The sequence below is a fragment of the Rattus norvegicus genome, chromosome 4 (genome assembly GCF_036323735.1).
Source record: "Rattus norvegicus strain BN/NHsdMcwi chromosome 4, GRCr8, whole genome shotgun sequence".
NCBI classification, from domain to species: Eukaryota; Metazoa; Chordata; class Mammalia; order Rodentia; family Muridae; genus Rattus; species Rattus norvegicus.
The window spans coordinates 155,880,950-155,895,236 of NC_086022.1; the positions used below are offsets into that span (position 1 = coordinate 155,880,950).

The window sequence follows — 14,287 nt, forward strand, 5'->3', positions numbered from 1 at the left end:
GTTTTTATGTGGACACATTGAGAGCAGAAAGTCTTCCGGGTCGGAGGGACACTCAGCTGTTTAGAGATACGTGATTACCAAGGGCTGTCAAATTCTGAGTTAAATACCACATGACGGAGAGGCGGAGTGGAGGAACCCCAAAGGAAATTGTTAGCAGCATACCCAAAAGGCCACACGGATGCCACAAGCGGGAATGTGCCATCTTAAGAATGTTGAGGGCATGGGGCTGGGGATTTAGCTCAGTGGTAGAGCGCTTACCTAGGAAGCACAAGGCCCTGGGTTCGGTCCCCAGCTCCGAAAAAAAGAACAAAAAAAAAAAAAAAAAAAAAAAAAGAATGTTGAGGGCACCTCTGTGGCCACTCCCTCCCCATCACTGGGTGCTGCTAGATGGCTGAGGGACTTTCAGTCTGCATGGTCTCCTGGGATTATGCTTTCAAATGTTGGATAGTCAAGTCTTTTTAGTTATCTTTAGAGTATCTGACCAAAGGGAAATCTTGGCATGCATCTCAACAACACTGATCATGAAGCTCTCTTCCAAGTATGCGTTTCATGTGCTGTTACAGTTGGGGATTTGGCTCAGTGGTAGAGCTCTTGCCTAGCAAGCGCAAGGCCCTGGGTTCGGTCCCCAGCTCCGAAAAAAAAAAGAAAAAAAAAAGTTGTGCCCTCATGTGCTGTTACATCTAACAGACTCGACCCATATCCATTACTAGGTCAGACTACAAAAGGACCATAGGTTTGGAGTTGGGGTGTGGGGGTGGTTACAACACCAGGAACTGGAAGTGTTTTCTCTTAAATGTGACAAGAACTGCATCCCTACTTAAGGTCTGCCCTTCCTTAGCTGGTGCTCACCCTCATGAAACTCAGGAGCCTAAAAAATGGTAGCTGTCAAGCAGTGGGCTTTGTTGTTAAGCCTCTGCCTCCCAAACCAGTTACATATGGGAGACCCATCAAGATCTGAGCAGTCCCATGGAGGGAAGGCCTGCTCAACACCGCAGGGTAAGGCCAGCCCTTCCCTCCTGCTGCCACTGTCTGTGGAGCAGCTCCACATCCTCTCTGTTATTCTTCCACTTACATGGGTGGATCCCAACCACAAGCCTTGCTAGAGAAGGGGGTTATTCTAGCACTTCTCTGCTCCTGCTGCCTACGAGAACACGAGGTCGGGTACCGATGTTTTTGTACAAGACCAAGGTGCAGATTCTAATCCTAGGACCAAGCAGAAGAATGCTTCATTATCAGGCCAACAATCAAGTTAATTACCCTGTGTGCTCAGATTTAAGATAGTCTTCGAAGTGGCTCACAGGATGGTGCACAGGCACCGGGAACCTGGAGAAGGGCAAGCCACTAGATAGCACAGAGCACGTGGGGAAAGTGGAGCTTTGACAGATTTGCTAATGGCTCAGGGGACACTCCGCATGAAGGCCCTTTGATGAATGCAGTTTACAATCGCTATTTCCCACCACAGTGAGTTAGTTCCAGGGAGCGGCTTGCACACTAGACAGAAGCTAGACCAGCAGCAGCAGCAGGAGGCAGTAGAAGGACAGAGGCCCATGACCAGCGAGAAAGGACGTCTGTGCCAATGGGCTGTCCCTAAGATGCCGGTCTTATTTACTTATGCTTTCTGCGGTACCTATTATGCAAATCTTCCACGGCTGAGTCACATCGTAGCCAGAGCCCTTCTGGCACTCCCAGTCCGTGTGAAAAGCTAGTTCCACAGGAGTACATGTGTTGCCAGCTCTATAGTCCCAGAGTAGACTTGGTTCTGATTCATGAAACTGACTTCTAACTGACTTGGATGATGGGTGGGTCAATGAAAGGCTCTTTAAACTAGGTTCCAGGGCGTGCGTTTCTCTCTCTCTCTCTCTCTCTCTCTCTCTCTCTCTCTCGTTCCCCTTTATAGACACAAAATCTCATACACTGCACTCTCTTGAGCTGAGATTATTTTTGGGAAGGAACTAAACCTCCTCTAGCAACACCCATAACTCCCATCTGAGACTCAGGGGTTCTCAGCTATGATTCTGTTTTCATCTATTAGACGGTCACTAGGATTGGCTGGGAAAGGACTGCTAGTGTCTGGGTTCCAGACAACCAAACAGACTCTGGACACTCAGGCCCAGGGACTGACAGTGCACTGACCCAGGCTGTGTGTGCTCCCGTGGAAGGAGAGAAGCTGGGCACCGCAGTTGTAGCTCACGCAGGTTCTCATTCGTGCACTGATTCTAGAGCCTCTGCTCCAGCCAAGTGGGCCATGAGGCGACCCCAGGCTTCGGAGCCTAAGGCTTTTGTAATGAGCTAGTACAGACCCATGCAGATCTCAGTACTGTGATGGTCCGAGCTCCGCTAGGATGGTGGGCTCTGTAACTCCCCAGGTCAAGCATAGACCTAGTTTGAGGCAAACCCTTAGGGAACTGTTTGCAGTCTTAGTTTATGGAGTCGTCTGGTGACTTCATTATCCATGAAGGCTAAAGGAAAAGCTAGGGCAGATTAGGCAAACCTTTCCCCCCATTTAACTATCTCCGAAAAGAGCAGCTCAATGCCCCTGGCATTGCCACAGACTAGAGAATCGCAAACTGACCCATCTCTTTCTGCCGGCAAGGAGTACCAGCCTGTCAGGCAACCCTGTGTAACCCTCCAGGGTGTCTAGACCCCAGGGGGAAGCCGTGAATAGCCAGGGGAAGCAAGCCTAATCATGTCTCCCTCTCCAACTGTTCTGCCACTTTCTGGAATCTTTACCACTGATAATCATACTTGATATTTGGACATGCTTCTGAACAACCAGGATTGATCCGGTTAAGCTCCTGGCTGTTTACAGGAGATTTTTTCGCATAGCGAGAGGGGCAGGAAGCTGCCTTCTCTCCTCTCCCTAGACATGGGAAACCAAAGGCAGCAAAGTCATGGGCAACAGGGCAGCTAACAGCTCAAACCAGGCGCCCTTCAGACCCACGCTTGTTCTACTTGGGTAACTGCAGCCCTCTGAGGCTGTGGTCACCACAGGGGCTAAACACATTCCGTGGGTGCAGGGATAACCCACTGGGGTGAGTAGGAGAGTAGTGGTTCTGGTTTCTAGCTAAAGTGTTGTCTGTATCCTTCAGTACAGAGTGTCAGTATGAGTCTCTCTTTGAGAGCGAGCACGTAAATCCTGGGATCACCGGGATGCACACACGCTCATGGCTTTCATAGGAGTAGGCAGTGAACTCCAGAGGTCTTGTTGTGCACAGTGAGACTTCCTGTCCCCCTTCCTTATTCCTCCCTCCTCTGGTCCTTCTACAAGGCATGCTATCATCAATGTCTTAGTTCACAATCTGACTTCTTCCTCATGGGTCAACTGGTAAACATCTACGGATGTTGTCTGGTCATTTCAACTTAAGTAGGACGACGCTACTGGCCTCTAATGGGGGAGAATCCAGAGAAACTACAGTGTACGAGACGGACCCCAAAAGAACTACCTAGTCCAAAATGTCCACAGTGCTGAGCTTGAGGAATCCTGACTTAGAAGCTCTATCAAATGAACTCTAACCTCAGAGAAAACAGGTCCCCCCATGTAGATCTGGGTGGGGCTTGTCTGGAGTGTGCAGCAAGGGGAGCAGTGAGCTCAGGGGTCCTCCCCTAAGGTGCTGACCCAAGTCATCCAACTCGTGGAAAGGCAAGATATGAAGGAGCAGCCAACGGAGGCCTGCCATGCTTAAGAGACAGCCTTTGGCTTGTGTCCAGAGAGAGGCAACCAGAGACGCCAGAGACTGAGGCATATCAGTTCAATGCATCAGACTGAGAACATGATCCAAACACCTCTCACTATCTGCAGCCCCGCTGCACCTCACCTCCAACGGTGACTGCCCATCCCCCATAGTGCCACGCAAACACCCCTACCCTCTTCCTGGGTCTGGCTTGTGTGGGAACCCCAAAGGAGAGAGTCCAGGGACTGAAGGATAGATCTAGACAACTGCTCTCCTTTTTCCTTTCTCGGGGTGCCTGCTGCTGAGTGGGAGAGCACCCACGTTATAGCAGGCCCACTCACCACACCCAGGAGGGGCTGGACATGCCTGGAAAAACATCCTTCTCTTTGCATTCTTTCTTCCATTTTCTACATACATTCTGTCTAGGAGCTCAGGCGCACTCTGTGGCATGTCTTTCCAAGGCTAGGGCAAGGCTGTGTCCATGCATGTTCAGGAGACTTCCTGCCAGCATTCACGCTTGGCCAGATTTCATCCAATGGGGCAAAACCAGAGCTGATCACTGGGATAGCAAGGACACCCAGTCCAACATTTAGCAGTCGGTCACTTTAAGAGCTCTGAAACCAAACTGGCTTAAGATAACTTCCAGAGGCTGGGGTGTGATTCTATGGCAAAATGCCTCTCCTTAGCAAGCAGGAGACCCCAAAGGCAATGCCCAGCACCCAGACAAGTAAGAGTTCTGTTTTTCTCGTGTCACAGGTGATTTGCCTCAGACTGTCAGTACAAAACCCGTCTCTCCTTCCCTGTACTCCGACAGCACACAGAGCCGGGGAGAGTCATTTCTCATGAGGACAGTGAATGGGGCTGTAAATCATCACCGGGGGATTTTACAAGGGATGACAGAGAGCTGGCTCAGGGGCACACAGGTACCGCTTGCCTGGCATGGGTAAAGTCTTAGGTTCCATCCCAGCACTGGAAAAGTAAACTAAGAGGCAGAGAAGCAAAGAAGTGAGGCTAACAGATCCATAAGCCTGCTGGCAGGATGGGCTGCCCCTGGAGGCTCAGACGAGTCCACATCAAAGTCAACCCCATGGCCTTAGGCATGAGTATCTAATGTGACTCCAGTTCACTCTCTCACGGGTAACTCACGGTTCACTGTTCCCTTCCCCAGTTTGATGATCCTCTTACCTATCAGTGATGAAACCCTCTGTCCTCCCATATTCTGACTTCCCACAGGCAAGTCCCCAGCCCTGGGAATCACTGTCCCCTAAAAAGAGGGACTGTGTGTTTCCTGTAGTAAAGAGATGCATCCTTGCTGACGTACAGGGCACACCCACACCTTCACAGAAACGCCAGCGCAAAGCTCTCGCTCAGAGCTCTTCTCTCACGAGTGTGGGGTGACAGAGTAGGGGCAAAGGGAATCTATGTACACACTGGGCACACAGACACATCCCACCACGTTTCCTTTGCTTGTGTGCCTGCTTCTAACCCAGACCACTCTCGGGCTTAGATAGAGTATTGAGAGCATCCAGACAGTGTCTGGTACACCGCCATGGGTGCTGTCATCATCAGCACCATTATGTGCCTTCCTATTTCTCCACTTAATTTTACTTCTTTCTTTGTTTGATGCAGGGTTTCTCTGTGCAGTCTTGGCTGTCCTGGAACTCACTTTGTAGAAGAGGCTGGCTTCAAACTCACAGAGATCTGCCTGCCTCTGCCTCCCAAGGACTGGGATTAAAGGCATGTACCGTCACTGCCTGGATACTTTTCTTTTTTGAGATAGGGTCTTGCTATGTAGTTGGTGTAATGCTGGCTATGTAGCCCAGGCTGGTCTCGAAATCATGGCCATCCTCTTACCTCAGCCTCTTGAATGCTAGATTACAGACACAAGCCACCAAACCTGGCTTAGTGATCACCTTTGTCTTCTCTTCTCTTCTTTTCTTTTCTTTTTATGGTACTGGGGATTTGGGGGTTCAATCTAGGCCCTTGAGCAGGCTAAAACAACTACACTATCACTCATCTGTATCTCTAGCCTCCCACTTTATATTCTGTCATCTAGTGTGGCAGGTACCCTGAAGAGAGTCAATCATGGAGGAGGACAAAAGAGGCTCGAAAACCTCCAATTTTCTATAGTGTCTGAGGATAATCCTCCAGCCCCTTCCCAGGGGGTGCAGAACGGGAACCCAAAGATTGCTCTTGGCTCCTAGCATTGTAGCAAACAGGAGAATTTTGGCTTTAGTCTTGTGAACCCCATCAGTCAGTCCCCTTACCCCACACCAGTAAAGCTGCTTCTCAGAGATGGTATAGACTCGGGCCAGCAGGGCCTGGAGCCACCTTACTTCTTCCCATGTGTTACGTGGTTCCTGCCAGTGTCGACTCCCCAGGAAGATGAGCCAGAGAAGAGGAAGGCAGCTGACGCCTTAGTCACTCACCAGACCCAACTCTAGGGGACAGCATATGCCTTTTGTACAGAGCCCACCAACCTGGTGGTGGAAGTGGAAGAGTGGGAAAGGAACCACACAGCTGGCCTCTCTAACCTGCTATTGTAGATGCTGGCACTCCTGGACAAGGACATAGGAGCCATTGTAATCTCCTTTCAAGGGATGCCAATGTCAGAGATGAGCTCCCTTCTCCAATGCTCCAGTCAATCTGAATCACAACTCATTGTTTAAGTTTCAATCTGAGCAGATGCTGAATGCTTAAGGAATTCCTCTTTCTAGAATTTCCTCCAAATATTTGTCATGGGTGCATGGAAGAAAAACAAGGCTCACTGAGTTGCAGCCCTGGTCTCTTGTAATTATTTTTATGGGAGGGAGCACCTGTCACTAAGGTCACCTTTCTCAAGGAATGAGCCTTAAAGGAGATGTGCCAGCATTGATCATCAAACCTAGCGACCATCTGACCTCAGAGTCTCAGGAAGGGATACGATAGCGGGCACAAAGATGCTGGGTGACAGGGACAACTGCACGTAAAGTTAGCTGCTAGGGACAAACAGTCACAGGTTAGGACAGACATGGAATCAGGCGACATTTCCTGTGAAGTTCTCATGACGAAGGACTAATCCTGGTATCTCACAGAATCACAGGAGGAGGAAGACAGTCACAAGTCAGTGTGGGCAGTTTAACACATACTGTACAAGCAAAGAACCACGTACAGAAAAAAGTTAAACCAAAGAAACCACAAGAGGCCAACAGAAATCCATCTGTACAGACCCTACCAACGATTGTCCCGGATAATCTGGAGCAGGTCAGACCTGTGGCCCTGCACTCCTTCTGGTTTTCCTAAGCCTCCCCTGCTACCCACAGTGAAAGCACACGTTCACCATTGAAAAACATTCTGTCTTTATTTTGAGTACAGCTCCTTGGGAGGAAAAGGCCATCAAAGTCAAGGTCTTAACTAGGCTAAACCTTCAACGTTGACAGCAACTTAATCTCTCACCAACTGTCCAACGTTGACAGCAACTTAATCTCTCACCAACTGTCCTAAAAAGACTCATTAGAGCACCTCAGATACTTTCAAAATGTTTACAAATCACTTATGCAAAGTTGAGGAAAGGATGACCCATAGGAAGTAAAAGGGAGATGGTGAACACGTGGCCAGTAACACCCGGAAGTAATTGAAGGTTGCTCCCTATGCCTAGAGGCCCGCCTCCCTTCCTCAGGTGAACCGAGGGTGCTTTTGCACAATCGATCCTACACCCTCTGGAACTCTGTCATGAGGAGACAATGGGTGACTGCCGACATCTGGTAAACACCGTGGGTGGGGACAGGAGCAGCCGGCAGGCTCCTGACGTAGCCTAGGTCCAAACGTCAGTGGGGTCCCTGACTGTTCATCATGACTCATTTACTTGTTGGCGCTTGCTAGATGCTCGCCATATATGGGCTGTGAGGTAAGGCCATGCTTGGAGCCGGAATCCAGTCTTGCTAAAACTTCACCTACTCTGAGGTGAGAGCCCCATTGGGTGTTTTCTTCTTGTTCACACTCTAGAGGGCCCCTTGTGGGGTCCTGCACTGCATCGTCCTGCCCTCCATTTCAGCATGAAAATAAGAGAGTAGCCATTTGTACGGTCTGTCCTTCCATGTGTGTGCTCAGCCTCTGAGCCAGGGAGGGTATTTAAAAAAAAAAAAACACCAGGGAATGTATATTAAAAAAGAAGAGTATGAGATGCTTCAGTAAGAATCGAGTGCCCTGGGAGATTCCCCAGGAACTTTACGAGGGCTTGAATAGAAGCACATCAGCTATTAGGCAAATCAGTGCATTGTCCTAATGACAGTGGCCCTCCTCCCCTTCTGATTAGGTCTGGGGTGGAGAGAGCAGCAGAGGGTTAGAGTTTGAAGATCATACACCTGTATAATTCACCTTATTACTGGCTCTTGGTCAGTCCTTGTACCGGCCCCCTCTTTCTCAATCCCTCTGCAGGCACAGAACACTTTTTCAGTGTTGGTGTGGCAGGGAGGGTCCTGGCCAAATATGCCAACCCCCACAAAGAAGCCTGCTGTTCCCCCACAAAGGAGCCCAACTCCTCAGAGGTCTGCTGCTGGCTGGAGAATGTCAGCAAGGAACAACACCCAGACTTCCCAGGACCCAACAGGATAAACTCGGTATAGAGTACTTCACCCTCCAAGGTGCCCGCTTTTGGCCCTGTTCGGCATGTGTTCCCATGGCTGGCATGCTGGTGTGGCAGAAGTTTCACTACTCTGTGGCTAGCCCCAGTGTGCATGAGTGGGACAGGCTGGCCTCTCCCGGCTTGAGGGCGGTCCAATAAAACTAGATAATAGAACTCATGTCCCTGCTAATATAGCGCCGAGAGATGCCAGCTATGGGGCAAAGAGCAAGGATCCTCCGAGTTATCAGGACCCCAGTCATAAAGCCTGAGGGTACCCTAGCAAGTACACCAATGTGTAGGGAAGATACCTAACCAGTCTTCTGGGGGTGGCATCTGTCCCTATGTCCTCTCAGCAGATTTGGGCTCTGCATAGATATTTATCCTCCATCTGCCAATCCTGAGGTCCCTCACATTGGCTCACTAAACAGGGGAGACGTGGGCAAGAATAGCGTTTTCCTCACTTTTCTCTATTTACAAGAGCTGCAAACTAAAACATCCTGCCCCACGCCACACCCTGCACAAGGTCCTTCCATTAGTGGGACTCTGCACTAGGTGGATGGCCTGTTCCCCGCGGCCATCTGTGCCCTCCCTACCCTCAGCGTAAGCGAGGGCCCTGGGGGACAGTGCCTTCCACAGCCCATGCCTCAAACGTGCCTGAGCCTCCCCTTTCCCACCCTCCAATCAGGAAAAAGAGAAAGAAAAGAAAAACTCAGAAACCTGAAGATTGTTTGGAATTTATTCTCTTAAATAAGAATGTAACATTTGTTTAAAAAAAAAACAAAACCAAAAAAAGAGAAAAAAGAAAAAAAAAAAAACCCTTAAAGCATACCTTGGTTTCACAGTAATGGCAAAAACAAAGTTACACAATTAAATAAAAAACTCACAAAGCAACACATCAAAAAAAAAAAAAAAAACTCACAACGGCACAGGTTAAAAACAAGGGCAAACTAAAAGCTTCAGGGAAGGTCAGAGTGGACAGGCAAAGTGTTCCCTGGCACAGTTAATCCTCCGCACTCTGGCTTCTCTGTACCACAGCTCTGGGTGTTGTTTGCTGCCGCTCTCCTGACTCACCCCAGGGGAATAGCAGGGGGATTAGAAAGCAAACCCCTTACTTCACTGGCACAGAGGACCTCATGGGTCCCACTGTCCTGCAGGAAGCAGCCAGGCACAGTGATGACTAAGACAATGGCTACTGCAGAGTTAACACTTAGCCCACAGACGGTCTTGAGGGAAAGTAAGTGTCTGAGACTCTCTGGTCCCCCCTCCAATAAGAGTATTGCTTTGTTAATGAGGAAAACTGATTACCTGAGTGTAGGGGTGTGTACCACCCATCTTCTTAGAGACCCAGCTCCACTCTGTGCTACCACAGAAGGCCATGCCTAGCTGCTGGGCTCCCTTCGAAGCTTGCCTATGCTGGGGGAGTTAAGTCAAGGCAAGCTTCCAGAGAAAGTGCCTATGGCTTTCAAACTGGTAGCTTTACAAACAGTCTCACAGTCAGGGCACAGTATATATAAGTAGTGTCTTCCCACACACTGAACTGAAACCCATACACACATAGATACACACATTTACATGGAGAGGTGTGTACGTGGTTCAGCTTTGGCTCTAGTGGTCAGGCTGGGAGGCAGGAGGCATGGCAGTTGCTCCATAGCGATTCCTTTCTGTTTTTTTTCAGCAGCCTTGAAGGGAAGGGGCCCTAAGAGGCCATGAAGGATCTCTAACCTCATCAGGCAGAGGCCCAGGGATGAGTGGTATTCTTTGTAGCACGTGGCTATTCTAGCTAGTGTGGGTCGATGCCTGTGTTTCCTAACAGTCCTCTGGGATCCAACTGTGGGCGCCAGTGGGTACCACTCAAGAGTATCTGGGGTTAGGGAACAGGCCAGTGCCACTTGTAACTACAGCTTCTCCGGGAAAGACACTTCCTCAGCAGATGCCTGGGGAGCGTGCTCTCTGCTGTCTGCAGTGCAAATGTTCCTGATACTGCGCACAGGGAGAAAAGCTCTCCCTGTCCCTTCCCACCCAGGTGCCTGGTGCCTCACTTTTCATTCTACGTAATGGGATTCCTCTACCTAAAAAAGGAACCAGCTGCAGCCAAGGGCATGTGCCCAAACAGCCATCCCACCCAGCGTTTTTTTTTTTTTCATTGTCCATTTTTTAGACTTCTCCTAAACTCCAGGCAGGTACTGTGAGGCCAGGGTGAGGAAATCTGTGCCAGGCCCACTGATCTGGAGCAGTGAGAAGAGGTGGTTTGGAAACAAAGCATTTACAGGTTTGAGAATAGAGAGAAGACTCCTATATTAAACACACATTACAAACAGAAGTACCAAAAACAGTGTCTCAAACAGGGGGACAGGCAGCGGTTGTAGACGAGGTTACCGGAGGAAGACAATGCGTTAAGGCCTACTCAGGGTTCTCTACAAGGGGTGAAGGAGGGTTATATTGTCATTTTGGGGTATTTTTGTTGTTGACATTTTGTTTTTACAACAGCACTAATTCTTGCCTAAAGGGGAAGAGCAGAAGGGGGACAAGCAAGGAGCTATGAAACCAAGAAGGTCCGGGATCAGGAGGCAGGGCCGCTGTTCACAGCCCAGCTCTCCCTGCTCCCCCTCCATTGTGGGTTCCAGGGAACATGGGCAGTCACATGGGACAAGACTGGGATCAGGTTAATAACCCTTCTGTGACACATTCTGGAAGCGCGAGGCACTGGGTTTTGTCTGAAGCTTTCTGGAGGAAGTTTAGCCAAGCACTCAAAGCTAATGTGGGATTTGAAAAAGGCATTTTTACCAAAGAAGAAACAGAAACCTATTTCATGGCCCCTATAAGATGTCACTCATAATTCTGCCACCCCCAAGCCCTCCCCCCAGGTGCTAGCAAAGTTTAGCTAAAGAGCAAATGCCAGGGCTTTGAGCATGTTCAGGACTCAGGGCGATGACTTGCAAACAGAGAGTCTCGTCTCCTATTGTGGGGAGTCCCTTGGGCTAGGGTACAGTGCCAGCCTCACCCGCTTTGGACGTTCAGCCTGGAATACTTTGGGGTGCCAAATCTTGACCTTCTCCTGCTATTCTGCAAGCCTGTCATAGCCTGGGTCCGGTTTGTTTTGATTCCTTAACCACATTGGCAAGTGTGTTTTCTCAGTGTTTTATAGAGAACACACTTCTCCTCATCTATAGGTCCCTTAATTCTGAGTGTCTAAAAAAAAAACCAATCTGAAACCCATTACACTTTCCTCAGACAGGCAGAGAAGCAAAATGAATGAGCCAAGAGAGTTAGCAAAATCATTTATAGTTCTTTTTAAAAAGAACGTTCTTGCACCCTTTACCCACAGGGAGAGCAGAACCTTTTGTTTGCTTGAGTAGTCGGGTTCCCTGGCAAAAGCTCTTAGGTGGTGCTCTCACGCAGTCACGTGCACATTCCAGTGTAAAGCCAGAGTTGTGTCATCTGCCCTGGTGTGCTCTGCGAGCGTCAGCTCCTGAGAGACACTACCAAGGGCTGGCAGACCTCAAGTCCCTCAAGTACTTAAGAAACTGTTGCATCTCACCAGCGGGGCATCTAAGAAAGATGCCCAAGCATGAGAAGCAAACAGAGAAGCTGTAGTCACGTTTACAGGGCCTGGCTGGGGTTTCTGTGCCTTGGAGGCTTAGCACAACCCACTCCCAGAGTGCCCCTGCCAAGACCCAGGCACATTCTCCCTCCTCTGGCACAACGGCCCAAGGGCTGTGTCAGCGCCTTCCTTCATCAACAGAGGCGGCTCTATTTGAAAGCTAAGAAAATATCCCTCCCTCCTCCCTCATGGAAAGCGTACGTCAGCTCCTCCGAGACTTCTGGAATCGGCTGATCATCTTTCATTTTTATTTGAGTTTGTACCTGGCTGTGGAAGATATATTGGCGGCTGGGCACAGTGGCATACCCCTTTGATACCAGCACTTGGGAGGCAGAGGTGGGCGGACCTCTGTGACTCTGAGGCAAGCCTCGTCCAAATATCCAGTTCTAGCCGGGGCTATATAGTTAAGAATCTGTCTCAGAAACCATGCACAAAAAAGTAAGAAAGAAAAAGAAAAGAAAAAAGGATATACTTGCTATAAAGAAGAGGAAATGTGTGACATAGGAAAATATAGCCCTATAGACTTCACACATAGTGATCCATTGAGAGATGTCTGGGGCCACCAGGGCCTCTCAGCAGTGTACAGAACTGTGGTTAGTTTTACAAGGGCAGACAGGGAAACTTTAAGGGAAAAAGCGAGACAATTCTCTACAGCTACCATGGTCTAAACACTCCCCCATCCTGCCTTGCAGCGGACAGGGTCGGCATGTTTTTTGAGGTAGGATGGTATAAGCTATCGACACAGGAAGTGGTTAAGGAGAGTGGGGCACCTGGGTCCTGACCCTCACTAGAATCCTAGATGCCTAAAGGGATTAGGACAGGGTGGCCCCTGTCACATGGACGGACTGGACACAGCTGGGGAATGGGATGCAAAAACTTCAAGTTGCAGTGAACACATTCAGACTGTGGGCCACAGTCACACCTCTCTGTGACATGGGACCCCTACACAGGAGTCCCACAGAAGCTTATCACTCTCTGGGGCCAATCACACAGCAGCTCTTTTGGGTTCCTGTTTACCTATAGGGTCTGCCCCAAGCACCTCGGTGTGTCTTGTGGGTGTGGGGTAATCCCACTTACCAGACGGCACCATCACTGGCTGACAGTCTGCCAGTGAAACTCCCCTCCGATCTGCACCAGTACCTCTGACAGGCCATAGAGGAAGGGGACCCCAAATGCCAGCAGCTGACACATGAAAAAGGAGTCCAGGGGGTTCTGGGCTACTTGGTGCCCAATTGAAGAAATGTTGGTTTGTAGATGCTGGCTCATCCCCTTGGCCTTGTCACAGAGGCCAAGAGAGTGATGTACCACCCAGCCAAACAAGGAAGTGAGGCTACCTGGACTTCTCTCGGCTGAGCTGGTGGCGGCGCTGGCCAGTCCGTTTGTGTCTGCGGTGGGGCCATCCTGCAGGGGTCCTTTGGCTTCCTAGAAGAGTCCGTGAGAGAAAGAGAAGAGTGATTGGCTGCAGCCCCCGGGCTCAGGAGGCAATGATCCTGAGACTGGCTGGTCTGTCTGTTAGCCCTGAACTGTGCAGTGCTAGGAGAGGGAGTCTTTGGTCCTCTTAGATATCAAACCTGTGACGAATGCACACAGAACATATATGATTTCCTGCTAACTTTGGATGACTTAAACCATGTAACTGCTGTACAGTGTGGATAGTTATTGTACTGCATTGCTTAGAAGAGTCTGAACAGATTCAGTACACAAGTGGTATTCTCCCTCCATGGGTGGGACCTATGATGCAGACTTCGCGGACACAGAAGGCCCAGTGTACACCTCTTCCCACCAGCCCTCTGCAGCCAACCCAAGCCACCGGGTAATTGGCTTGAATGCTGTCAATGTGCTGTCCATGAAGTGAAGGAGATTACTCAGGCCACCTTGAGAAAACAAGAACAGACCAGTCTCACTGGAGCAGAAAGGAAAAAGTCAAGGGCTTAGACAATAACCCAGGAAAGCAGGGTTTAAAGGCAGCTTGGCCTTCCCAGTATGGAGAGCAGGGGTTGGCCCTCAGATTCCCAGGCTGTGGGCTTAAAAGGGGATAGAGGGTGGGTTCCTGAGGCTGCCTATTCTCCAGCTACAAGGAAAAGGGCTATGACCTGGAAGGAACAGCTAGGGTGAGCAGCAGGGTGCCCTTCTGTTCAGAATAAACCCTAAACGTTGCCTCTGAGATCAGCACCTGTAGTAAACCTGTGGGTCTGGAGTCATCTGCAGTTCCTCTCAAGTCCACTCATGGGACAGGCAAGACTACCTGACAGCCCCACTTACAGGAAGGGAACGGTTGGTTACCTTTCCAGACAGTGGCGCCACCGCTGGCCTCTTCCTTTGCGCGTAGCCAGACAGTCGGTAACAGTAGTGCGGTTTACAGTAGAATTTGCCTGCAGACAGCAAGGAAGAGGGGCGTGAGCAAAAACCCAC

The 14,287-nt window shown here is 49.8% G+C and overlaps 1 protein-coding gene across 30 annotated transcripts in view; it reads right to left on the reverse strand.

Annotated features, from left to right (window-relative positions):
* The window catches only part of Mical3 (microtubule associated monooxygenase, calponin and LIM domain containing 3), a 200,063-nt gene that overhangs the window by 56,009 nt on the left and 129,767 nt on the right, over positions 1–14,287 (reverse strand). For 26 of the 30 annotated variants that reach the window (XM_039107870.2, XM_039107872.2, XM_063286323.1 and 23 more), the window contains 2 exon segments: positions 14,159–14,247; positions 13,210–13,297 (listed from right to left, as the gene is read on the reverse strand). In XM_039107870.2, the coding sequence (XP_038963798.1) occupies positions 13,210–13,297; positions 14,159–14,247 (177 nt within the window). 30 annotated transcript variants of the gene reach the window in all.